Source organism: Syngnathus scovelli, chromosome 15 (genome assembly GCF_024217435.2).
Source record: "Syngnathus scovelli strain Florida chromosome 15, RoL_Ssco_1.2, whole genome shotgun sequence".
NCBI classification, from domain to species: Eukaryota; Metazoa; Chordata; class Actinopteri; order Syngnathiformes; family Syngnathidae; genus Syngnathus; species Syngnathus scovelli.
In genome coordinates this window covers 8,371,612-8,398,666 of record NC_090861.1, presented here as the reverse complement: position 1 = coordinate 8,398,666, position 27,055 = coordinate 8,371,612, and the positions used below count along the sequence as shown (strand labels likewise).

General features: G+C 42.7%; 1 protein-coding gene across 13 annotated transcripts; it reads right to left on the bottom strand.

Moving 5' to 3' along the window:
* Positions 1–277: 277 nt before the first annotated feature.
* On the bottom strand, positions 278–25,434 carry acaca (acetyl-CoA carboxylase alpha). 13 transcript variants are annotated; one of them, XM_049741743.1, is made up of 56 exons: positions 25,222–25,430; positions 24,117–24,378; positions 22,695–22,827; positions 22,435–22,573; positions 21,977–22,086; positions 21,817–21,898; positions 21,642–21,740; positions 21,389–21,495; positions 21,172–21,282; positions 20,868–21,077; positions 20,611–20,781; positions 19,858–20,019; positions 19,632–19,795; positions 19,388–19,538; positions 19,176–19,279; positions 18,839–19,066; positions 18,603–18,753; positions 18,390–18,524; positions 18,059–18,205; positions 17,790–17,978; positions 17,391–17,491; positions 17,134–17,222; positions 16,837–16,961; positions 16,585–16,698; positions 16,260–16,373; positions 16,102–16,191; positions 15,897–16,015; positions 14,997–15,020; positions 13,805–13,876; positions 12,969–13,112; positions 12,785–12,887; positions 12,580–12,687; positions 12,447–12,503; positions 12,088–12,132; positions 11,287–11,397; positions 11,030–11,071; positions 10,240–10,455; positions 10,011–10,166; positions 9,688–9,912; positions 8,798–8,953; positions 8,540–8,686; positions 8,132–8,401; positions 7,937–8,034; positions 7,700–7,820; positions 7,501–7,611; positions 5,727–5,870; positions 5,510–5,630; positions 4,641–4,737; positions 4,447–4,543; positions 4,215–4,350; positions 3,948–4,125; positions 3,760–3,872; positions 2,840–2,994; positions 2,453–2,623; positions 1,635–1,771; positions 278–1,515 (listed from the first exon to the last, which is right to left on the bottom strand). In XM_049741743.1, the coding sequence occupies exons 2-56, from the start codon at positions 24,347–24,349 to the stop codon at positions 1,389–1,391; spliced, it is 7,260 nt and encodes a 2,419-aa protein (XP_049597700.1). In that variant the 5' UTR covers positions 24,350–24,378; positions 25,222–25,430; the 3' UTR covers positions 278–1,388. The 13 variants fall into 13 exon arrangements, with proteins under 13 accessions (XP_049597700.1, XP_049597701.1, XP_049597705.1 ...); XM_049741744.1 differs by having other exon boundaries at positions 9,709–9,912; XM_049741748.2 differs by lacking the exon at positions 11,287–11,397.
* Between the last annotated feature and the right edge of the window lie 1,621 nt (positions 25,435–27,055).

Here is a 27,055-nt window from a genome sequence, read left to right as displayed (position 1 = left end):
CTTCTTAAGACTGTTGAAGTTTAAAAGGCAAAGGCGGTGGGAAAAAAAAAAGACACTTTAATCGTCTTTGGGTTAAGGAATGCGAAGAGTATCTTTTTGGAATAATCATAAAATGTCTCCCCAGTGTAATAGTCCCTGTTTTGACTGCTCCAATTTGAACTACTTTCATTTCTGTATCTGTCCTGGAAATCATCATGTGCATTTACAGTATATAACAACCGGATACATTCAAAGTAGTACACATTTTCAGACCTTTTGTTAAAGACATGGCCAAAAATTGAATGGGTCAAATCTTTATTTAGATTGCTAACATGTCATTATTTCACCTTTATTTTTCAAGGTTACAACTAGTGTGTTAAAAAAAAATGGCTGGCAAGTCAATGTAGGTCAGGAAAAAAAAGGCACAGCAATGAGCACAAAGCTGTTTTCACATTGTACAATGAAATAACGAGGCAGTGATGTCAAGCGCCAACTTTAACAAACCAGCGTTCTTTACCCCTTGTCACTCAATAGATTTTTTTTTTTTTAAACCAAATCACCAGCAGGGAAATATGCAAATAAGAATAAACTGTTGTTACAAATAAGCAACATTTAGTACAAAATAGTATAAATAAACAGTTAACACAGATTACAGTTTGACATTCGCTTACACTACATGAATCACTGAACAGAGGTGATCTCATCATGTATTAAAAATATTTTCTATTACAAAGACAATTGAATGATAATGATGCTATTTTCAATGATTGTTTTGAAGAGCAACAAAATGTTCCTTTTCTCACATTTATTTTGTATCATCTCTGTGTGTTGTACCATTACCCCATTGAATTTAACATGTGTAACAGTGAACCTGATGACATGGATACTACATTTACAGCAAGAACGGGTTTAGTTCTGTATGCAATGTGAACAGCGACGCAGTGTAAAGTGCATGTGGAGCAGCGTCAAGTCAGAACAGAAGGGACAGCTGTAGTTTTGTGTTCACCGCAGGAGAACTGGGAAGCAGTCAGCGTCTAAAAGGGCTCCTTTTGCTCCCTGCTGTGCTCTTCTGTCCAAATGGGTTAGAACGTCCCTGCTATTTTTCTGCTCAGTAACTAAGTGCACCCTGGTTGGTAGTTTATGAGACACCTTTCTTGCCAAGGCTGCTGGCGTTGTCGTCAAAATATTTAACTATGACTATATTGTCTAAAAGCAGTATACATTGGCAAAAAAAAAAATCCACATTATTAGTTTACAGCTCACAACAGATCAAATTGGTCACCAAGTAGTATTAGTGGGTCGTTAGAATCATTGCCAACGATACATAGGTTCCCCTGATGGCTGCTCACGTCAGCTCCTTCCAACCTTCCTCCTTGCCAGCCCAGAGACGGGCTGGACGGCTGTGGACCCTAGGAGGAAGCAGAGTTCTCCATAGTGGACAAGATGCGCACCACCTCAGCTCTCTGTGTGGGTGAGATGTGCTGGGTCATGTGCACGATGGAATCCATTGCCACCTCTGGGTTAGCTTGAACAAAGCTGGAAGCATAAGACCAACCAAAAAAAAAAAAAAACCTTGGTAAATCAAGTGCATGTGGAAAAAAAACTCCACTTGATTGGTATCTATGGAAGCAAAGCAAATCTCAAAAGGGGTGAACCTGCGAATCTGCTTGAGGATGTGATCACGACGAATGTACTTGATGTTCTCGTCGATGACGGACCTGGCTCCGTCGTCTTCAGCCAGTTGCCTCTCAAGCCAAGCCACCACCTCTTCGTTGTTATCCCACAGATAGGCCTGCGTGATGTCATTGTCATGTTTAACCAGTGTGGCCATTATGACTAAATACAAGTCTGACAAAATTGGACTGGTTGAGTGTGCACAAATCAATACTAAAACAAACAAAAGAAGTGGACCAGCTCAGAGTAGACGCATGACGTCTCGTTGATTTGGGCCCGATAGCAATATTAGTATTCATGAGTACCGGCATCTCTGATCCCAAACAAAGCCGGGCTGGAGGGGCTTAAAGACTTGAGGGTGGAGGGGTTTAATAGGCCCTTGCCTTTATATGAATAGCCCCGCTTGAGGTCCGCAAGAACATTTAATGCCCTTATTAATCATTTTTAATCTGTTTGCTTTTAATTAAGAGACAGCGTGTTGCTCTCCTATCAGCACGTGCCAGGGCTGTGATTAATTGTGGCTTAAGACACTGAGTTCTGATGGGGTTAGCGTTCTCGCAGACAAGAATGCCACTTTGCAGGAAACATGGCTCCTGACAGATTCTGCCTGCCGGTCCTCTGAGGCAAAGACTGGGCCTGAAGTAACTGTGGTTCTTTTGTATCTTTATTTAAATCACTATTTTTGTGGACAACGCATTTCTATGTAGTACAAATGATTAGATTTCAAATAAAACGGGAGATCATATTTTGAAACACAAACATAACCATATCATAGTAAAATTGTGTATGGCTGTGTTACCTTGACAGCACCTTCTGCCTCAACGAACCAGCGGCGCAGCATTGCCTGGATTTGTCCGTCTGTCAGCTCGCTGTTGGCTGCTTGGATCTTTCTCTTTACCGTCTCTTCCAGGAGGAGGCGCCGCAGGCGCCAGTAGAAGAACTGCCGCGATGTTTGCCACTCCAGGATATCCTTCCAGAGGAAAAAAGGACAAACATCTTGCTAATTAAATCATGTTGACATTAAATGTCACGAACCATGTTGTTAAAATTAATGTGATATTTGATGCAACATAAAAACAAAGACTGCCCAACTAACATCAAAACCTTTTTAACTCAATTGATTGTGACAAAACTGTGTTGACTTTTCACAGAGCAGTCTTTCAAGACTTTGAAGCAAAGCACCTACCGTGATGACGCCCTTCTCCTGCATGCGGCCCGGCGTGTCGTGTAGGTCTGCAAACTGGACAGCCACCTGGTGGTAGATTGGCAACAGAAACTCTTCCCGCTCTTTAAGTTTTGTCTCCAGCTCTTTACGGTCAGGAGGGCTCAACTCTGGGGTTCCTTTTTGGGAGAAGGAGAAGTTTTAACACAAAGTCTATATAAATGCACTAAACACTGCTGTCATCAAAATGGCTGACTTGAATCACTGAGATAAAACTTGGCAAGACTCGCTATTGAAACTTAAAACTCAAGACCTGTACCACTCAGAAATAACTTTGCTCTACTTCTATTATTAAGCAGCTAAGTTTACACATTGCGTGCGTGTAATCAAAACTGCAGACAAAATCATCACTGTGAAGACGGTCATTGCCTTTTGGAGAGACAAAAAATATTGAGAATTAGAAGACAAATCACAATTTAAGTAGATGGAACGAATACCGAATGTCTTAATTGCTGGACGTAAAATGCAGCAGTGACTTAAGCCGCACTAACAGCGTTTTATTTAGCTTGGAGCTGCTGACTGATTTCTGTCAATTCCAATCTGTTTCTCTCAAACCCTCCTCAATAACGCGGCACCACTTTTCCCAAAGCGGCAAACGCACGCAGCATTGGATCACAGTTCCTGCAAGCTGTGAGTTAAATCGATAGGTTGCGCCAGGGACGCAGGAGAGCTGACAATTGATCCAAGGCAGCTGTGATTGACGTGTCTCTCAGGGGAGCGCAGCAAAGATGATACCATCCACAGATAAAGAAGGGTGAAGGTACACAGACCCCCCTCCCAGTCCCCTGCTCCTTACTGACAGGGAATTGGAGGGAGAAGGACTACAAATTAAGTAGGCTGCGGCCACTAAAGAACATTGATTGGAAGTGAAGATGACGACTGACCCAGACTTTCAGCCAAGCTCATGTAGATGGGATCTACTCGTCTCATGGTCTTGACCAGGTCCTTTCTCCTAAACTTGATCTCCACTGTTCCCTCAGGCTCTAGCACTCCACCTCTGAGCACACCAATGGCTTCAGTGGAACAAGTGTTAAGGCAGACATGAATCTTTCCTCAATTGCAATCGTCTTACCGGCTGTCTTTGTCGGCGTACATCTCCATGTGACGAGGGTTAATGGTGGGATCTATGACCACCCAGGAGCCTCCTCGCAGCTCGGCCTGGGGTGGGATGTAAACCAGGACGGGCTGCTTGTACTCCCGTAGCCCATCCACAATATAGGCACCGAACTTCAACACCTGGTCATACATGTCTGGGTAAAAAAGAAGGAAGCAAAGCCATATTAGAGAATTGTAAATCATCAATTGTAAATCAGCATCCACACAAGCTCTCCCCCCACACCTTTCATTCCTCCAGAAAAGCCCCTCCAGTTGGCAAATACAAAGAGAGGCAGCCCCTCTCTGTTCAGGTCCTTAATTGCTTGGGCTGTTTTGAAGGCCGAATCTGGGAACCACACCTGTCCTGCCTGCTGGATGATCTAGAGAGACACATGGGAAGATCACAATCACTCCATCTCGAGACAATGAAACACTTGGCTCATACTTGAGTATGCGCAGCGAGTGACCTGCCTCACCTTGGCCTCTGAGTCCAAATTAGCTGGATCAGCTGGGATTGACAGCTCCACTGACCTAGTTTCCACAGCAACCACTCCAGTAGGTATTCCACCCAGTCTGCAGGAATAGAGTATGAAGCACTGGCAGTGAGGAAATTTAACTACAACAGAAGAAATCCATTCTCAACTATGTTATGTGTTTATTTGGGGCTTACCGAGCTCTGCCAACTACCACACTCTGAGCCCATGGCTGCATTATCTCCATGAAGGAGCCATGGTCAAAGAAGCCGCTCTGCCAAGAGCCTTTTGGATCTTCATACACATTAAATGAAGTGAGTGTTATTCAGAGGTTAAAAGAAACAGTAAGACTTGTAAGAAATGTAAACAGGAATTCATTTCAGAAGATCCTTCTTAATAGAGTGGCGGGAAACGTAAAACAGGCGGGAAACATGATGGATGATTGGCTACAAAAGTCTTGCCAAGCTCTTTTTTTGCTTGCTAAACCTGAGAAACACGCCATACACTATGAGGTTACTGATCAATTAAGACTTGCCGCTCATTCCTACCACCAACGTGGACCACTTTCTGCGCAATCCTTCGACATCTCTGTGCTCTCGAGCTGTAATTACACCGTTACAGGAGCTGCACAGTCCAAGCTTGCAGTGGGGAAACACAGCCACATCCATTTTGGTGCTATCTTGATCTTGTCTCTTGGAGCATGATAGCAGACTTAACTGTTTCTTTTTTAGTGGCTACCCGGAGGCTCTCTTGAAATGAGTAATTGCAACTTCTAACTCATGGCACATTTGCTGGACATGATAAATCTTTATATTTACTTGAGGTAATAAAAAAGAAATCATCATGACCTGTGTCCAAGGCACTACTTATTAGCCCACCTAAACACAACGTAGTACTGCAAACTTGGACTTAAAGCTATAAAGTATTCAAATGTATTTATGAGCTGCTTGATCAATCCATTTGAAATAATGTCCAAAAATATTGTCTGAACAGCATCGCAAGATGTAGTCACAAAAACAAAAAATTCAGTTGACAAAATAGAACCGAATTATCAACGGGCACTTACTCTGGCTCGGACGACCAGCTAACATCCAACGAGGGTCATACGGTGCTTTTGTTGGCACAAATGCAACAGTTCTATCTATGGGGTCCTTGGCACTCAAAATTGGGACTGGACTAAATTTGCACTGGGGAAAAAAAAAAAAAAAAAGACTATTACTCATGAATGGTTTTTAATGTATCACACCATAGAAATGAACTTAAGAGCAATATTTAGATCCTACCTTGGGCATGTAAGAGAGCCACTGCAGGAGAGTGAAGACTCCCTCAAAGTCATCACAAACAGTGCTGTGGGTCACACCATTGTTGTGCATGATTTGGATTCCACCGAGCTGGTTATTGGATGTATAAACCTCTCTGCCCAGCACCTGGCATCGGACGGACGGACACACAACACAAACATGAGCGTGATTTAGCACACGGTACTTCTTCGGATTTGCCTTTTAAAACTACAATGTAGGGTTTTCGAAGGATTTGGATGGGAGCTGGGTATTATAATAATCACACAGGGGAGCTTTAGATAACACACAGCAATGTGTTCTCAGTCATTCAAACATTATACAATATATACTATTATTATTTTGTACAACAGGAGTTTTACATTGCTTTTTTGAGTTTTATGTGTATACTGTATGCCCATGGCAACACGCTTAATAAAATAGCAATAATTTCCCATGGACAGTACTATCAATAGAATCAACCACACTACTTTTACCCGGCAAAGTGACCCTGAACCAACCTAAAGCTGTAAAGTCTTCACCTCAGCGCGCCCTATTTTCATAAGCAGACAGGAACAGGTGGCAGGGCCCTGACAAGGCTCAGTAAAAATCAGAGGCGGTCACTCCCTAGCCTCGGCTTTCACCTTTTCAGCCATCATTTACTTTCTTTATTACCATTAATGGTTATGTATCTGGCTACAAATCTAGGGCGCTCTCCTAAAGCTGTCAGGAAAGCCTGCGGCCCCAAGAAACATCGCAGTCACCTTGACACACACAAAGCCTCTGAGCCTCCGGCCATCGCGGCTTCATTAAGATTCTGCTGCGCAGAGACAGCAAGGGGATGTAGGAGCGAGAAAGCAGGGAGATCGTCAGGAGAGAGAAAAGAGAGGCCAAGTCGATGGAACAGCTCATTGGGGTATTTGTGCTAGTAGTTACTATCCAAAGCCCATGAAAATATGGAAGCTTTCTAGAGGCTAATTAAATGATGATCTTGAGGTGGCAGCCCCTGCTCTCAATTAAGTTTCAGTTAATAGCCAGGAAGTCGCATGAAGAATGGGGGGGGGGGGGGGGTGTCTTGCTCACAATCTTACAAAAAATACAATCTACTTAAACTGAGAGCATTTGGCTATTAGCCTGAGATGTGAACACTTCAATAACAACCTGTCTCCTCATAAACAGCTTAACAGTGGGCTGGTCAAAAAAACAACAGAGGCTTCGGCAAATCGGTGCGCCATCAGCCTGCCATTTGCATGATTTCTCATGCTGCTGCCTGTCAATTAATTTGAAATGGAGACATCTTATTACACTGACAAGGTAGATTGAACGGGGGCGAAAATAGGAAAAAACAGGAGGTGTAGTAAAGCGTGCAGGCTCAAACACGAGCACTCGCACCAATCAACAACAAGCAGAAAACCTGTCTCAGCAAAACATTCATTTTAATGGAAAACAAATAATGCGGATGTCCTGCATTGCAGCCTCCAGCAAAGCAAATAGAACTTCATGGTTCGCTTTCAATTATTTAACAGTGACGGTAGGGGGTCCCGGTTTGCGAGGGTATCCTTGTGGAACATAACAAATTAGAAGGAGAGGGCGAAAAAAAAGGACAAAAAAATCTGACATGCCACATCCACTGTAGCTTTCAGTAAAATTCTTTACAGCTCAGTAATGTATAGCATAGTACTGTAATTTATATTTTTAAACAATTAAAGTTCCCTGCTGTGCTCTCAAAATAATGGAATAAAAAAATGAACACATTTTTAGGACAATGCTTTTGCTGTACCTTGTTGAGTGCTCCAGCCCCAGTAAGAATAATGTGCGAGTTGTCCACCTGAATGGTTCTCTGACCAAGTCTCACAAGATAGGCTCCGATTCCAATGGCTCGACACGTTACCTTTTAAGCGAGACAATCAACGTTAAGGCTTCTTGACACCAAGTTGACAGTTAAAAGCAGTGTGTGTTTTGCACACACGTGCTCTTACCAGGTTCATAGTGATGATCTCCTCATAAGCCGCAGAGGATTCTCCAGCAATCATGCCGGACCCTTTCAGGTTCTCCACACCCAAGCCTTCGTCCTTTCCAATGATGTCAGTGATCTTATACCTATATGACAGTAAATCATGTGGATCGGTCTTCTCGGGAATGACCGGCCAACAATCTCCCTTTCTACTTTTGCTTTAATCTTAATCACTATGCATACTTGAGTGATCTATATGTACCTGGATTCCCCCTCATCCTCCACATGTTCACAATGTACAGAGTTCAGGGCTGAGACCTTCTTATAATCCTGAGGCGTCAGGTAGAGATACTTGAAACCCTGCAGTGGCCATACGGTGACAGCTCTGTCACTGATATTGACTTCAAAATGCAGATGATGTTTTGATCTTGAAAATTGAAGTAGGACACCAACAAACCTTGTATGGGTCAGCTGGATCTTCCCAGGCCACGTGGAACATGTGTCGGATTTCCTCAGCCAGGCCAATTCGGGCGCCGCTGTTGGCCGCAATGTAGATGCGAGGGATGCCGCTTTCTCGGGCCATCTCGGAGGCGCGCAGAAACAGCACATCCTCCTGAGGTCCGAATGAGCCGATCTTGTGTGTGATGTCATTACTAATGACTATGATCTCGCGTCCCGCTGGATATTCTGGTGTATGGAGGGTCATTCGCCATGCCACCATACCGATCTAGATGAAAAATAAAATGGATCCATATGGAATTAAATAGGTTTACAAAACATTTTGGTAACATTTAAACAAAAAAAAATATGCCAAGCTTTACCTATGGGGTACTGCAAGTTCATTTCTTAACACATAACAACAAACCTCATTGCCACCTGGCAGCCGGTTCATCTGCACCAGTTGACCTTGGGCGTCCAACACCAGCTCGGTGAAGGTGAGCAACTCCGATGGAAGAGGGCAATTGGGTACGAAAGCATGCGCCTGGCTTGAGTGCCACAACTTTTTCAGAGCCTGGATAAAGAGTTCCGTCAGATGTATTGATTGTATCAAAAGCAACAATTAACATTGACTGCAACGTAATGAATCATGCTCTGAACCAGTTTATGAATTGAAATATTGTACCTGTCTAAACATTTCTGGAAAGTCATAGACATAGGTAGTGCCCAGTGACTGTGCCTGAAAGCGCTTTGACTGCAGCAGGTCCTTGGTGACGTATGGCGTGTTGATGAGCATGCCGTGCAAAGGGCCCTGCTTGTCTCCATATGCCTGGAACATGATCTGCACAAAAGAAAGTAGGGAATGTAATAACAAATACATCAGTCTTTCTTGACAAACTTGGCATTCAGGTGACTGATTGAATGACAATGATGACTGGACGTCAATGGGCACTTCTTATCCCCACAGCAGCCACTTGATGTGATGGAACGATATTGTGTGCTCACATTCAAATAAAAGTCCCAAGCAGACACCTCAAGAAAGGTTTTATCTTCTAGAGCATGTGACAAACATTCCGCTGTGATTTGAATTAAAACATGGCAGTGCATTTAGTTAGCACATCCGTCTCACATTCAGAAGTTGAGGGTTAAAACAACAGCTGGGGTCTTTCACTGTAGATGGGCGTGATGACAAAATGGTGCAATAATGGCTGGAAGCATCAAGTATAACTTACCTGATCATCTGATGGAGACGCATACGGGCATCTCCAAAAATTTGAATATCATTATGAAATTTAATATTTTGGTCACTCATTTCATAACCTATATTATGAAATTAAATTTCACCAAGAGTGACATAAGTCAAGCCTTCATTTGCTGCAAGTTATTAATACTAAACTTCATCATAATTTTTCAGATAGCACCACTGAATCCAAATATTTGAAAGCTAGAAATGTTCTGCTGTTTGAAAAACCTCAAACAAAGAGGCCATGAAATTGCAACCTGAAAGTAGATGAGAGCTACCTAATGGAACAGAAGCACAAAGCGGGTGACATGGAAAATGTATGAGTGCCCCACCTGGCGGTCTTTGGGCCCCACCTGTCCCGTTCGGGAGTCGGTGACCTCTTTGTAGAGGCTGATGTCCAGATAGTAGCCGGATTCATTTGTGAGAAACAAGCGAATGGGGATTTGCTTTCCTGTCGGAGTCAGGCGGATGTTGATTTTCAGCTCAGCTTGCAAGACACGCAGTTTCCAAAGCCGGCTGCCATAACGCATGACCATGGACCGAACAGACTCCTCGATCTGTTCACGGAGGCATATTAGGTAAGGTTGATGGTAAGCAAAGCACAATGGGGAAGATTACGCTGTAGTCCATTTTACAATGGTCTGACATATTGTACCTTTGAAGGGTCCATGATGACTGTGGGCACAAAATTGAGGAAGATGTGATTACAGTCCGTACGCACAGTTGTGTTGTTAAAAGCGACCTCAAGCTCATCCATGGCCTCAAGTAGCAAACGCTCAGCCTCATTGTGAAGGTACTCAAAAGAGGCCTCCTGGTAAAGGGAGAAAAAAGAATCAGCAAGGAGCACAGCTGATCAAGAATAAGGACTCAATTCCATTTCTTACTTTTGTGACTAAATCAGAATGTCGGATAATGGCTCGCACAAAGAATCGGTAGTCCGTAACTTCCGCTCCCACTTCTACACGCGCTGCACCCAAATAGAGGTGCATCTTGTGGTTGGCACAAGGAATGGCCGTTAGGGCAAAGTTTCGCATTCGGTTGAGCTCCAGCTGGAAGGCTAAAGCCGGCTCCAAGTGCCGGTAGATCCTATCTTCCACAAACTGTTGAGAAAAAGGCACCATGTCATCATAAACAACAAAGCAACACATGCATGCTTGAAAAAGTATGACCTTTTTTTCACAAGGCAAGCACAAGGAAAAACTGCTATTAACCGAGATTATATCAATGGCAGTTTCAAGAACACCATCTCCCAATAAAAGTAGAAAGATGCCCAAGAGCTACACACAGTATTAAGTAAATGAAATCGTGGGCAATCTCATTCTCAGAGAGCCGCTAATGGGTGTCATTTCTCTTAAATGGGAGACATAATTAAAGAGTTCATTACTTTAATGAGTTTTGCCGGTGTCGTTGTAGTCAAACTATCAGGGCTAAGAGAGAGAAGGAGCCATCAAAATGTCTACAATGGAGGAAATCCAATGAAGCCGGGGGTGAAAAGTTGTTTCAACAATCAATCTAAAAAAATAGTCAAGGTAATGTAAAGCGTTGGTGCTAAACCGGTTCTCTGATCCCTAATTCCAAAGTGTCCTTAAGCACCCCTTGTAGCAACATTGGCTTTACCATTACCATGTTTTAAAACAGAAAACTTTAACGGTTCAGAATCAAGACACGCCTTACCTTATCTCTGGCACGGAATGTGAAAAATTTGGGGAATTCTCTCTGTGTAGAAAATAGATGAAAAAGGAATAACAATAAAACATACAACATCCCAAAATAAAAACAGTATTTACGTATGCGCAACCTATCAATGCAATCACAAGAAGCTTAAAGAAGTTATTTGTACCTCACTGAATTTATTCTGATGGTAAGTACATATAAGAATAGTCTGCGTAGTAAAGTATACATTGCTTTTGCAAATGAATAAAACATGTTACTCTTTCAGAGACTCTTGATCCTCTAAATGCCCGCTTGCCCTGGTGAATGATATCAGATGAAGTGTTCCACAACAATGCCAGCCCGATTGGAGACGCTTTTCTCTCCTCATGCTACAGGATGAAAGCAGGCTCGCAATTGGACACAAACTGAAATCTCCACCAACACAATTTGACACTGATTACACATTCTAGCGAAAATATCGTAAATGGAGGAAAACGGAGTGCTAAACATAAAAAAAAAAAAAAAAAAAAAAAAAAAAAAAAAAAAAAAGGAATTCCCTCTGTTTAACGAGGGGGCACGTAATGGCACTGACACCACTGAGCATGATTAGTTCTCGGACGCATAAGGGCCCATGAAAAAGGGGGGGGGGGGGGGGGGGGGGGGGAATCAAACCCCATTGTCAAGAGGACCAAAAGGCAGGATACTTCCCGCAATGCCCTCCTTATTGCCATCATCACAATACTATTGGCATTTGGACCAAAAGTGCTGCACATGTGAATGGTAGCATTCAGCTAGACATTTTTTAAATCATTAAATACAAAAGTCGTATTTGCCTTTAAAAAGTTAAGCCGACACTGCATTGTTATTATCATTATAGGTTGCACTAGTGTAGAAATGTACGGAATCAGAGAGAGGAACCAGCAACAATCAAACACAATTATTTTGCATTGATTGAAATCGTTCACATTTGCTCGTTGTGGCTACAGAGTGTGCAGTATACCGGCCATGTATGTTTTTCTATGCAACACGCTTTTTGTCTTATTTCTTGCTGCCCTCCATCCCCCTTTCCCTCTACTTACATGAAACCTTTGGTCCACCTCATAGTTGATTTGCTTCCTGAAATCCTGTCATCATAAATGTCGCGAAAGCAAGGCATGCAAAGGAGATACAAGGAGAGACAAGGCTGAATTTACAATGCAAATTATTTGAAGAACAACACACAAAATATGCTGTGCACAAATACCATTAGGGAATATTAGTTACATACACGCGTACACGCGTACACGCGTACACACGTACACACGTACACACGTACACACACACACATTTTTGGTCAATTATAGCAGCCATAACAATTAAAAGGATGACATGCGAGGTAGATTGTGAAGCAAACAAACACAGAAAATGAGAAAATTCGGGAATACAGAACAAGTCTTACCTTCTGAGCCACAAGGAAAGTCAAGCGACGGATTCCGTGTTCAAACAGCAGAGATTTCTTAAATTGATTGGGAGGAAAAAATAGAATGAGTTAGACCAGTAGAAGCCTTGTTGGTGATCGTTCCACTTCCAACCTTTGACAGAGTGAACTCCCGAAACATGGCTGCCAGGCCATCATCTTCCATGTCACTGTCGGTTTTTATAGCCACATTCAGTATATGGATGGGTTCATCTTGGGTGCTCTGGACCACCAAAAAACAAAAAAATGCACGTCAGCATTTTCAGTTGCACCGCACGTAGTTGTTAAAGCCGCCTACAAGAACAATAAGCTTTTGCCACCTTGTTGTCCTCTTCACCGTACAGGACGGGATTGCCTCCCTCGGGAAAGGTCGGGCTTGGGGGAGGAGAGTCGGTGAAGCAACTCAACACATCTGCTATGTTCCTTAAAAACAGGCAAGCGTGCTTTAATCACCCAACACATTCACATTTCCCTTTGAAATGATTTTAAATTGTTCACACTAACTTGGTGAACTCCTGGAACGAATGAAAAGAGACCATGGCGCCCATTCTTTGACAGGGGGGCGTAAAGGATGTGTCCAGCAAAACATCGCTCACGCTAGCCATATGCACCATGCCATAGTGGTTCAGGTTTGATGAGAATGACGACCTGAGGTGAAAGCGATTCAAATGAGAATCCACTCCTTGATGAGTGAAATGAAGACATTTTCTATCCACCTATTGAGAATCCCAAGAGTAAGAGTTTTGAACGCACACTTTTTTTATGCTATGAAGATTGTTACATTCAATAGAGCTCAAACAACAACTGGGAAGTAAGAACATTTGAAGCAGCTGTTCACACTATCAAAGATATTTGACAATCTGTTAGTCAAATTGGACATACATATAAAATTTCCCATGTCCCCATAAAGTATATAAGTGGAGGAAATGCACCGAGCATTGATAACCCATAGAGTGATGACAATGTGAAATTTGGAACCACTTATTTTCAGATTAAATAAGATTCAGCATTATACGTGTTCTTGTTTTGACACATCAAAACCCCAGAAGGCCAAATTAAGTCAAGAAAATTTGAAAAAGGACATGATCAGTTGATCTTTGACCTCAGCCGCATTGACCAAAATGAGAAAAGTCATAATGCACAGATCTTGAGGGCTAATTTTGCAGAGTTGGGAGTAGGGCTGTGGCATGGCCAAAGACACCAAGTTTCATTTTGTCATGTCACTCTGCTCAGATTCAAAACATTCTCACACAACAAGGAAATACAAATAAACCAGTAGGACCCCATAAATAAGCTGTAATGTTAACGTTACACCCACTGAGACTACTTTTGCATCAAACCTGTCTGGAAGGTCCAAATTTGACACCGTTTTGCCTTTTAAAATGTCCAGGACTGAAGGAGCAGACTTTTTCCTAGCAGGACAGTTACATTATTGACTTCGTTAGTCAAAACCTCTATAACACACACAAACACACAAGGACTCACAAGCAGACATTAAAAAGAGGCTATGAGCTGAGGGCCATGCTGTTGCTAATAAAATGAATCAAGCCTGCACTGAGAACTTCTCCAGTTATTCCACCAGTACCATGTTTATTTGAAACTTAAAGAGCACCAAACTGCTTCATTAACAACTAGATTACTTTTAATGTGAATTTGTGCTCTGGCCATGCGTCTAAACCAGTGTTTCCCAACCACTGTGCCGCGGCACACTGGGACATTCAGCTGTGCCGTGGGACTGTCCAATATTAATTACGGAGCGCATTGTAAACAGGATCGCCAAACCACTGGTCAGTTCGCGCAAGGCCTCGTCAGCCACTTGCTAATCGTGCATGTGTGGAGAATCGGAGAATCTTGAGATTTCATATTGTGTCGATATGATTGTATTGCATCGGCACATGTTCAGTTTATGTGTGTGTTGCTGTGTGCTTTTGCTAACAGTGACAGACACTATGACGGTTGTGGTGCGTTTGTGGTCCGATGGAAATCAGAGAATGCAGTTCAACCGGAGAACCTGGATTGGTTATTTTTCACATACGTAAAATAAGCAGTCAAGTCGAGCCTCCTCGACTGTGATAGCCACTCAGCTGCTGTCAGAACAGCAGAGCGTCTTTAAAAGTGACTTTGTTCTTATTGTTGCAATATTTATAGACCTAGTCTAAAACAGTAAACAAAATCACGTTGATTCTTTTATTTTAATCACAATCACTTTAAATAGTTTATTTCTTACACCGTCTAAAACCTTTTTAAAAAACTGTCACTTTTATTTAAAAAAAGGAATACAATTTAAAGAATATTTAGTATTTATTTCTATTAAATTATTCGACTCTTCATACATATATAGGAATAGGACTCTACGTGTTTCGTTGTAATATAACTGATTTTAATATAGGAGCTTAACAGATTTTTGTTGGCGGTGTGCCGCGAGATTTCTTCCAATGAAAAGGTGTGCCATGAATGAAAAAAGGTTGGGAAACACTGGTCTAAACCAGTCTATGCATGTAGTCTACGCAATAAAAAGAATGTTTACAATACCTGTTTAGAGTGGGGATGTTCCCTCTGCAATCAAACAACATTGATTACTATTGGGTTAGTGGCAGGCATCGGGACAGGAAGTCAGTCAAGTTGCAGCACTGTGTTCATCTCGGCAACGCTTTACTATGCACTAGTCAATAGCTAAACGAATGCAACCAGGAGTCAAAAGGTTGAGCACACATTTTACTTCTTGACTGCTCCCTGTACAACATGCATCATGAGACATTTAGACTGCCTTTTGTTAAGCTCTGTTCTCAACTAAGGCAGAAGAGCACTTCATGCTGGTTTTTAGAAACAAGCAAAACAGGACGGTTATTTCACAATCATGACACAAACATGTAGTACACATAAACATGCAGGATACACATTTCCTCGCAACGGCAGTAAGTAAGCCACCGTTTCATTCAAGAGTGCAGGTGTCCCTAAAATTGTGCTTGTCATGCGCATTTCAACAGCTTTCTTCAGTTAACTTTCGGACTTGAAGCCAGCATACGAGTCATGCGCAGCAGGAGCAAACTCTCAAACACCCGCAACACAATCACGCACTGGGATCACAAATGCTACAGAAACGCCATGACTCTGAGCTACAAGCATGTTCACAAGAACAATCCTCAAATGTGTCCATTTATTTATGGCAACAGTGCCCCCTAGGATGACGAGCTAACACGAGGTACTGCAGGCGGGAGAGCTTTGATTGCCTGCACACACACGTTTTCAACCAATCAGTCAGGTCTTGCATTCTATCTACTTAGCAAATAAAGGAGCATTTACACAATGGGGCACAGCTGGGTCAAGCAACCCACCACGGAAATATGAACATAATAGAAAGATGCATCCTGCAGAGGAGAGCAGGAGGCAAAGTGAGTCAAAAAAATGTTAGCCTTTGGGCATGAGTGATACCTGTTTGGGTGTGAGCTTGGGAGCATGAACTGGAACTCAACTATACACGTGTTGTCCTTCAACTGGCGATGCTGCACGCTGTTGAGCTCATAAGCGATGTACGCTCGGCGCACATACACCTGCGGTGGGTCGGAGACGAAGGTGCATTATTATACATTTGTGAGCATTCAAAATAAATGAGGGCAAAGAGAACTAAGGATCTAACCTCAAGGGCGGCCATTCGGACAACCTGATTACTGTGGTAGAAAAAGTTGGGTAAAACATCGAAGATGGATGTTTCGGAAAGGATCAGTTTCTGGAAGATCAATGTGCGGTCAGAAACACTTGCAAAGTCGATCACATGTGCAGGTTGCTCTTGCCTACCTGGAGGTTCTCAATACAGAATTGGTGGCCGTACATGTCAATGGCAGAGAGGAAGATGGACTCCACTTGGTTGTGACGGAGCTCATAAGAGGGGAGGTGAGATGCTATCAACACCTGCAGAGAATGATATTATTAAGGATTTCATACCTCATTGAATTTTATTATCTTCAGACATTGTCTTTTATATGTTCATACAGCGCGCAACATAAATGAGTACACCCCGACTGATTTGTTAGAAGACATTAGCCTTTCTTTCAGGATATATATTTTTATGGCACACAATACTACAAAATACACCCAAACATTTTTGAACTGAACAACCAACCTGCCGTGCACGAAGTGCCACCTTTGCGTTTGTTGTCTTGCTGAGTTGGGTGAATTCCGTCAACATCGCCATCAGTTCTTCTGTCAGTGTCGGATCACGGCCACACAACTGGTCCTGAGGAGAGGATACACAGTGTTACTGCTTCCAGAGAATAAAAACACATTACCAAGTGTCTGCATGCAGTGCAATTATTATAAAAAGCTATTTTAATAAATACATCAGAGCTTGGGGGGGTAAAAAAATTATACTTACAATCAACATTGTAACCAGCAGGTTCTTTTTGGTGACTTGGGCATGGGAGAAGATGTAGTTGAGCACATTTGCCATGTCACCTTTGTTTTCTTCACGCAGGGCAAACACACACTTGTCATAGTGTCCTATCAAACAAGCAAACACACACTTGTCATTGTGTCCTATCAAACAAGCAAACATATTGGGACCACACAACACTGAAACTGGAGGCACGCTGTTATTCATTGAGAAAGAGTGACACCCAACGGAGAAAAGTAGCATTACATCAGCCCATGGTGTGTTACGACAATTTCTCACCATTCTGAAACTGAATTTCTACTTTCAGGTATTGTCGGAGCAAGTCGATCACCACTGCCTTCATGTAACCTCGGATTCCACTCCGATATCTGTGGCAAAAATCAACATCATCGACAGGTATGGATAGATGGGGCGAATTGTAATATGTAGCTAACTAATATCTTATAGTAGTCAAACTTTTTTAATACAAGACGTCAGTCTGTTTGATGTATTGTAGTTGCAGGCGAGTGTTGGAAAGTAGAGACTAAGGCGCTCACTTTTGCACCAGCTGAACAATGCTTTGCGTGTTCATAAAGAAGACTTCTCTTTCGGACTTCTTGTTAAGAGTTGCAGCATGACTGTCCAGGATGTTTGCAATCTGTGAAGTAGGTAAACATTCAATATTAGCATGTAGCCCCACTAGCACCTATTTTAGAAATCTATTGACCTCATTTTTCATCATGAGTTGATGAGTCCCAGTTAAATAAATGTAGTGCTTTTCTGTCACCTTGTGGCATTTATAGGTACATACAATATAAAGCATTTTTTTTTTACTACTGTATAACAAAGAACATACATGCACATGATTGGCAAAATGGTAAATATTTTTGTGATTTATCACGACAATTCTGCAGTGGTTCAACATTGTGTGTGTTGGCATGTGTGGTGTGGACCACCTGCTGACTGGGGAACTGGCAGAGCACTGAGGTGATGTTGCTGGCATACTGCGCCATCTCCTTCTTGATGGCTTTCTCCACAGCAGGGGGGATGCGACCTGAAACGCTGGTCATAATGTCTTGAAGCTCCAGCAGCGGCAACGAGGGGTCACGCATGGTTTTCATCAGCCTTTCGACCCACTCTTTTAACTGGGAATACAAAAGTTAGCGTGCTCAAGAAACAGCCTGCTTTTCTTTTCTTTTTTTTTATGTTTGTTTTGAGATTTCACCTTGGCGCTAAAGAATGGCTCAGGGAGACAGTAGCCATTCATGACATGAACAAGGTGATCCAGTGTGTTGTGGAAAACTCTATGCAGCTTCTCCCCTCGCAGAGCAACGGCCTGGGTCGAGGGCAAAGTACCTGTATGCAGGTCGGCCTGCAGAAACAAACAAATATTTGGAAACATGCAGCCAAATTCGCTTCCCTGGTTCAGCAAGTTTTTACAGCACTCATGCATATAGATGAACTGAAAGCGAATAAAAGCACTGCAAAGTAGAAAAATGCGCATTTAAACAGGAATACGATCAATGAGGCGAGCAGAAATTGCTACTTGACATCACCTGTTGGACCCGGGTGGGGTCATCGAGCTGAAGTTTGGCGATGACGCAACCAGGATCCAGCGATGCTCCGGCCCTCTTCACATAGTGAATACAACCGGACTCAACAGCTGTGAGGGTCATGACCATCTTCATCACCTGCAATTGCAATCAAGACAATCGACTCAACCGACACGCATAATGCGTAAAGTCTGGAATGCAAAAAAGATGACGTACCTCTATTTCAGCATAACACTGGCCAGCAAAAACATGACCACCGTCCTCAACTGTGTACTGGATGAGTTTTCCTGCCGAAGGAGATCGCAACAGCGATGGGTCGTTCTCCTTTTCGAAAACACAGGTCTTGTTGCCTATGGTGATGCGATACCTTTGGAGGAGATAACCAGTTGCGATCATCAGCAAATTAAGCTTGTCTTGGTAGTACCAAATATCAAATAGATTTTCTTTTTTACCTGTCTACCTCTTCCTTCATGTAGGTAGTGTAGCTGCTGCCATCATAGGACAGCAACAAACCTCCATCGCTTAGCCGATGGACATCCACTTCGACGGTGGAGTGGTTCATGATTAGCACATACGAATTGGGAGATTGGCGAGTCACAGTCAGGATGTACTTGACACATTCATAGATCAACTCCACATCCACCGTGTTGAGAAGTGTGTGTGCTGGCAGCACCTGACCCCTGGAGGCACAATTTACGGAACCTATGAGCAGTTTCTCTTCAGCATTGCACTCGGAACATCGTCCGTAGTGCTCAAGACAGTATACGAACGTATCAAGGACATGCTTACCTCTCCAGAGAATGCAAGAAAATGGACACGCTGTTCCTCAGAGTAACATCTGCCACATGAAGAGCTCCACTCACAAGTCCCAGCATCGTGTCAGGACGCTCAGCCTGAATGGAACAAATCATTTTATAACGTCACGGTACATTATTTGGTTGTTCAGAATTTTGGGGCCACTAATAATCATTTGGGGACTACCTTTGATAGCAACTGCCCACCTGCATTTTCTCAGAGATCAGCCTATCCAGCCAGCCCGTGTCGATGGTGTTGCGCTGAAAGGTTTCTGTTTCCAGCAGCTTTATGAGGTATTCCACAGTAGTCCTAAAGTCTCCTCGGATAGACAGCTCTTTCAAAGCTACCACCATGTTACTAGGAAATCACACATTTCCCAAAATGTTAACATCAAAGCAAGCAGATAATAAAGGATTTCATAAATCCGGTAACAATGTAAAACACACTCACGAGATGGCTTCTTCACGATTCTCTCCCCAAGAAAAACAGTGTCCAAATTGGGAGTCTGCAAACTCATGCAGTCCACCAGCAGCTGCAACACTGAAGTAGCCCCACACGTTCTTATTGCTGCGAAAGTTCAGCTCTTGTACTGTTCCTGAGCTTGGCTTGAAACCCTGGAAAGAGACAAAATTTGATCAAAACAAACATCCAGAACTATGAGGAGCACTAAGCATACCTCATCTGGATTTTCACTGGTGATACGAGCTGCGATGACATGTCCTCGTGGGGAGGCAACTGTCGACAGACTCTCAAAGTCGATGGGAGAGTCACCCCAGGGCTGCGTCCCATAAAGCATCCTGATGTCTTTGATTCGGTGAAGAGGGATGCCCATTGCAATCTATAAAAAGAGCCCAAAGTTATCTGGATTCACAGATGGGTATTCATTTATCAATACGTTTATTATTGTGCTTGTAGTTCCAGTGGCACCAATTGAACGTAGGCGTTTTAAGTGACTGATGCTCATGATCTCTATCGTGCAAACAAAACTGGAGATAGGAATATTCTGGAACTATGATTTTAATCTCTCAATCAACTGAAATACACCATCTAGCAAAAAGATACTGAGCACTCAGTTTGCCAGCAAATCGTACAGGCATGTCACTCTCAATAGTGACGTCCCATCAGCTCAAAAGTAGCAGTTTCCCCCACAACGCTGCCCTTCAGCTTGACTGCCGCTGACCTAAATACAAGCACAATTCTGAACACAGCGGTTGCACGCCATGTGACCAATTGCCGCTTCAACCACTACATCGGCAACACTGAAGGCTCACTTGGGCAGTTAGTTGCCATGGAGACAAGGCCCTCGTCTAACAGACTATTGGATGCAATCAAGCACAAATACAGTCTGCTATTCAAAAGTCAGACATAATAGGTGTGGTATACAGCTTGTCTCCCACCCCCGACCAGCCCAACTGTATTCAAAACTCACTTGCAGCTGGGCAGCGGGTAAGTTGACATCAGCTACCATCTCAGTGCAGGGGTGTTCAACCTGCAGACGAGGGTTGAGCTCCAGGAAGTAGAAGCTGCCATCTTGGCTGTAGAGGTATTCCACTGTGCCCGCACTCACATAGCCCACCATCTTTGCCAGCTTGACAGCACACTGGATACAGAACACATTAAATGTGATGACATCATCCGTTTTCTATAGGTAGGAGAAAGTACTGCAATCTCAATATGTATATTTACCCTTTCCATATCCTCAAAGACATCCGATGTTGCAATGGTAGCAGGCGCCTCCTCTATAATTTTCTGATGTCGACGCTGAACTGAACAATCTCTGCCGAACAAGGAAATGGCATTGCCGTATTGGTCTGCCAAGATCTGAACCTCCAAGTGGCGGGCATGTTTAGCGAGCTGCATGACGAACACAGGGGAACCTGGAACTTCTGCCTGGACCTGGAAGCCAAAAAAAAAAAAAAAAAAACCCTTTAATATATAAATTTCAACAATTAAATCATTAATTTAATCTTGGTGGTTCATTTCGACATACTTGTCTGTATAGGTTTGGGAAATCATCCGCGCAATTGACTTTACGGATGCCTTTACCTCCCCCTCCTTCTGAGGCCTTCACCATAACAGGGTAGCCGATCTTTTCAGCAGCCTGTTGGTGGACACAGACAACTTTGTCACATACGTGCAGTTTTTCACAGCCCAATGCAGCACGTGACATTGGAGGATCTGAATGCTCACTTTGACAATGCACTTACTTCCAAGCCGTTGTCTACATCCTGGATGCAACCGAGTTCATACAAGTCATGAGGAACGCTGATATTTGGTTTCTTTGGATTGCCTTCGGACCATTCCACTGTCAGGCCTGGGAGAAAGAAACAGCAAAAACATCTCAGTGCATTTTCTTAAAAATTGAAAGTGTGTGCATCGGTCTTCTCCATTATTTCTGAGTCTGAGGAGATGTAGACATAAAAAGGATCTTCACAAGTGACATCCTGGCAGCAATCCTACCTGCTCCACTCCATGGCAAAGTGGGGATGCCAGCTGTCTGAGCCACGATGGAGGAAGCAATCTTATCACCTAGTGCCCACATTGCCTGACTGGGCGGGCCTGAGGAGGGAGCGGGCAGTCTGCATTATTTCAAGCCCCAAAGCTTAAACTTTATGTCAGGAAAAACTTCTCTTACCCATAAAAGCAATGCCGTTCTTATGGAGCAGCTCTGGCAGTTTGGGGTTCTCTGAGGCATGACCCCATCCAGCCCACACAGCCTGAAAGACAACGTGTAGAAATTAGCCACCTTAGGGATTACAATGCAAAAGAAAGGTGTGAAAATTGCGTGGGGGTACCTGCACAGGTATTCGTTTTGCTATGTCCAAAATGAGCTCCACATTGGCATAGTTGTTGTTATTAGTCCCCCCTGGCACAGGCACGTAATGATCTGCTATTTTTATGTACTCTGATGGGAAAAAACAAACCAGAGAAGTATTAAATGTTACCATGTGTCACGTATGCGTTACGAGCTAAAGTTCAACTAAGCTTAATTTTAAATGGAGTCAAACATTCATGCTTTGTGTACCTTAAAAAATGATTGTCCTTCAATTTTAACAAAGTCTGATGAACTGTTGTCATTTTTGCATTGATAGACTCAAAGAACAAAATATTGGCCCAATAAAGTTTGTTGTTCTCTCCAGATGAAATTAGGAGGATATTGAATTTGGAGCGCCCGATGTTTTGCTGTGCTATCTGACAACGTATTAATTTTCGATTAAATGATACGTTTCAGGATAGTGTTGCCAATCCTCACCAGCGTTGGCCTTCAGGTCCTCCGGGGTCACCATCACCACAAATCGAATTGCCCGTTCGTTCCGAAACATCTCGTAAGCCCAGCGGCGGATCGAGCGCATGCACTTGACTGCGGCAATGCCATTATTGGCAATAAGCACCTGGGAAAGCACAAATATGATTGTTATAGTTCTGCATCATAGTCTGTGCTAATGACAGAGACTAACATTTTTTTTTTTTTTTTTGCAGCTGGCACATTGAGCATGACAGCAAGACACTTACCTTCTCAATGACCTTGTTGCCACCAAAACGTGTGACAAACTCAGCAGGAGATGCCACAGTGAAGTCCCTCTGCAGGTCAATTCTTCGGCGGTCGCGATTTTGCTTCATCAAGTGCAGCCCAGACATACTCGGCCTGTTAACAGAAGTAGAAACATTTATCAATGTCACCATTCTGTGCATAAAATGTACAGAAGAACAAGTAACCTACTAGGTGCTCATTTTCAAAAAAAATTCTTGAGCAGCTTTATAATGTTAGCCTCTGGTTATCAACAATGTCAATCATCACATGGTTATGGATGCAGGAGCTTTGGATTACAGAAGACTCTCAAGTCAACGCTGGTGTTTGCTTCGCAACATTGAACACAGTGCTCAACACCCACTACACCTTATAATTATAATACATACTTGTAATAGTTAGTTCATTTGGTAGTTACAAACTGAGCAGCACTTCAGTGACACATTCCACTTTTGTGGAAAGAACTTCACAAAATAGAAATCTATTCAACATTGAAGGAAAAGAGTGAAAAAAGGTTGGATTTCATCGTATATTAGAAAAAGCTAGACTTGGCTAGCTTTTTTTGACTCAAGCTCCACCCAACTGGGGGTTTGTGCAGAGGGGAGGGACGTTACACTGAGCTGCAGGGTGTGCCGGTGCCTGAGCCCGTTTGGCTGGCTGGTTTTTGTGGCCTGATGTTTTTGCGTGATTGTGATTGCGTGAACAACCTCCACTCTCGACGTTATTAGGAAAGTGAAAAAAACAACACACTTCTGTTTCCTTCAATTAAAATCCAGAGCGCAATATTATAAATATTGTAATAGGGCAAAAAACTAATCCTTTTGAATCCTTTTAAAACTTATGCCAGAAAACAAAACTGATTATTCCAAGCCAGATGTAAAATCTTATTTTGAAAGTCAAACCACTAAATGACTCATAACACCAAAACTGCTATCTGAAGCTACAAGGTTGCATCAGCAAACTGAAGAGGACCACAGATGGGGCATTCAGGAATATGTATTCCTCAATCTAAATTCCAGCACTTTCCGGTCAAACCACTCAAACCAGGGAGACATAAGAGGCACTCTTTTCAGCAGAGAGTAGCCAATGAAAGCAAATTTTTCACACATGCTGTAAAATGGGTAAACCATAGGCGTGAAACTCCGGATGACTCCCTAAGTGTGACACAAGTGTTACATTGGAAGGTAAGGTAGAGGTTTGGTACTCTTACTAGAGTGCAGAATGAATTTGTCGGTCTCAATAGATTTTTAATGACCACTTTAAAAAAAAAAAAAAGTTTGATCTAACAATTTTTGCAAAAGACAATAGTGTACCACACAAAAAAAGTTTGATCTAACAAGACTGTACTGCAAAAATGAAATGGAAGTTTAAAAAAAAACACTTTATCATCAGGTCTGGTTTCTAACCTTAAATTGTTGTGCAGGGAGCCATCAATGTGTTCAAAGCTCATGTCATTGGTACTATCCGAGCTCCCGGATGAGGGTGACAAAGAACGACCCTCCTTCTCCTCCAGCTGCACATCCGGCTTCCCTTGGATTTCATCTTCTGAATTCTCCTCGGACACCGATCCCACGATAAAATGGGGGTGTACCGCTGCCATAGATGGGTGCTTCTTGGCAGGATGTTCCTGTTTTGCCATGGCTGGGTGACACACACAGGCTGCAACCACTGGACAAGGAAGAAAAATGACCACACAAGTTATCAATGGCGGCCAAGAATCTGAACATCAGTACACAGTCAGTTGGCGTGTGATGCTGTTTGACTTGTTGCAAAATTGACTTGATTAACAAGATAGCAGAATGATCATGCAATAGCTATTGCAACACCGTAATCCAGACATGGACAGTCTGAACACAAATCCAAGCTTGTGGACAACTTCTTAAGACATTGTGTAAACTTGGATAGTTTGATCTTTGGGGAGATTATACATGTAGGATATTTCGTAGAAGCATGCGCACATTTAGTATAAATATTGCATATACATGCAGCTTTAGACCACAAAGACAAAAGCAGTCACAAAGTAGCTATTCTTTTGATCATAAATCCATTAAGGGTAACGCGAAACAAGATGTCTATGATCATCAATCACGTGGACACGTTCGTCACCCCAGCATCTTAGACAAATGGACCATCGTGATGATACTAAATACCCACCTGCAACACAAAGCTGCAGGAAGGACCAGAAAAACAACCAGAGTACTGCGATCAAACACAGTTTGAGCGGATGAGAGAATTAACACGACTGAGTAGAACGACACAGAATTCCCCAATAAAGAGGGAGCTTCTTAGACAAGTTGTCATGCAACTATCAACTGTCATGTAGTAGCTAATGATAGCTAACGATGCCGTTTTAGCATGAACACCAAAGCGAATTCAGCAAAAATGCTTGCTAGCGAGCCAACTATAATGCTCATCGATGCAGTAGCCGGTGTCTTGTCTTCGCTATCTGCGGGACGGTGATGGATCGTCCGTTTAAGCTGCTCGCTAAACACGTTTTCAGCGTCTACTCACCGGTGGAGATAAACCGGCACGCAATCCTGAACAGTTGAGCGAAGACTTCAATGAATTAATGAATTGCAGAAGACATATTTGCTTCCGTGGTGAATTCACATCGTGGTGAGGTCACAGTTGCCGGCGGAGAACATCAGAGTGTGGGGCGATATGACGATACTCAACGGGGTTACTTTTGTGCATTCCCCTCTGACCCCAACTTCCGACATAGAAACACGCGAGATAGAAATGACTCCGCCCCGAAAACGCCTCTTGCGTGTGTGGAAATAATAATAATGTAACAATTATTCGTTTTTGATGTAATTTTTAATCTAAAGATTGTCTATACCGCTAACACCACAAAATACAATTTGTAAAATGATTGCAAAAGACGTGTTTGACCAAAGAGGTGGTCACAATATAACCAGCAAAATACTTCATTGGCTTTCAAAAAAGATTCATCTAAAAAAAATATACTTTTTAAAAAAGGAAAATAATCTTATTTCGTTTGAGATTCATTTTATGCAGACCGTTCTAATAAAAAAAAAATGCAGTTATTGAGTGAGACGGCCTCATTCTGAGAACCAATGAAATGTGAGAGGCGTTTCTGTGGGCGGGGTTAGGAAGATTTCCAAGACTGATGAAGTGGTGGCTGCAGCATTGTACCGTAACAGAACCATGCAAATTAATATCACATTTTTATTATATCCTGTCCACCTATGTCAACTGTCATATTACTTATTGAGAGCCCCGATAATATTTAGTCATTTATTAACAAGAACCACAGTTTTACGTTCTTAAAACAATATTATTGAGCCTTTAACATCACGATTCACAGGAAAACATGCATTACTTTAGCAAACAATTTGGCAACCACAAGCTTATCGAGAGCCTTCCCTCTTTATTTATTATTTAAACTTTATTTCTAATTTAAACTATACACACTAGATGTGCATAGGGGGGCAAATGTCAGTGTCTCCCCTGTGCCTGTCCCAAGCCCGGGTAAATGCTGAGGGTTGCGTCAGGAAGGGCAGCCGGCATCAAAACTGTGCCAAACACTTCTCGTGCGAATCATCTGGACAAAAACGGGTCTTTCGCTGTGGCGACCCCTTCGGGGAAAAGCCGAAAGGAGCCACCAACACACTCTAATTATGTACGCATCGTCCGTACAATTATAATCCGCTAGATGGCGGTAAAATCCAGTGGTGCAATGTGCAGCCTGCATGTCGCTGTATTCCAACTACCAAAAAAAAGAAAAAAAAGAAACGCCAATCATGTTAATTTGCTTCCCACGGGAGAGTGAGACGATTGAGACAAATGCCAAGAAGCACTGGAATTGAAAATTACACCCCACTTTCATTGTCGTGTCCTTGGAATTGAATCAAACGTATCACAATATACTTAATTAACAGTGTTCAGGTAAACATTTGCTCTTACACTGTCCATTCTGTTAACGTAGAATTTACTTTAATTACGAACATCTCAGAATATCAAGAATATATATTTGACTTTATGTACAATCCTAGTCTTGTGCATATTAAACTAACACAGTCCAACCTACCAGCACTCCCTGGAATGTAAAAGTTTTGTTCTGACCGCCAAACTTGACTACTGACCCACTTGCCACGTTTCCGAGCCAGTGGACATGTTCTCTCAGTATCAGGCCCAGTTCAGTCAAGGAGAAAATTCACACAACAGCACATGCACGATTATTTTCTTTTCTCCCCCACTTCTATTTTCTTTTTGGGGGACTACCTGACCTCTTAGCACAAAGAACTGCAATTTTGTGTCATGCTATGAATATTCTAACGAGAAATAGGCACAACAAAATGTGTGCACTTTTACAACAGATAAA

Coding starts and splice junctions, on each gene's coding strand:
- acaca (XM_049741743.1), bottom strand. CDS start 24,349: ATGGCAAAACAGGAACATCCTGCCAAGAAGCACCCATCTATGGCAGCG. Junction 12,504..12,579: donor GGGAGTTCACTCTGTCAAAG/GTTGGAAGTGGA, acceptor AATCAATTTAAG/AAATCTCTGCTGTTTGAACA. Junction 8,687..8,797: donor TTCCAGAAATGTTTAGACAG/GTACAATATTTC, acceptor CTCTTTATCCAG/GCTCTGAAAAAGTTGTGGCA.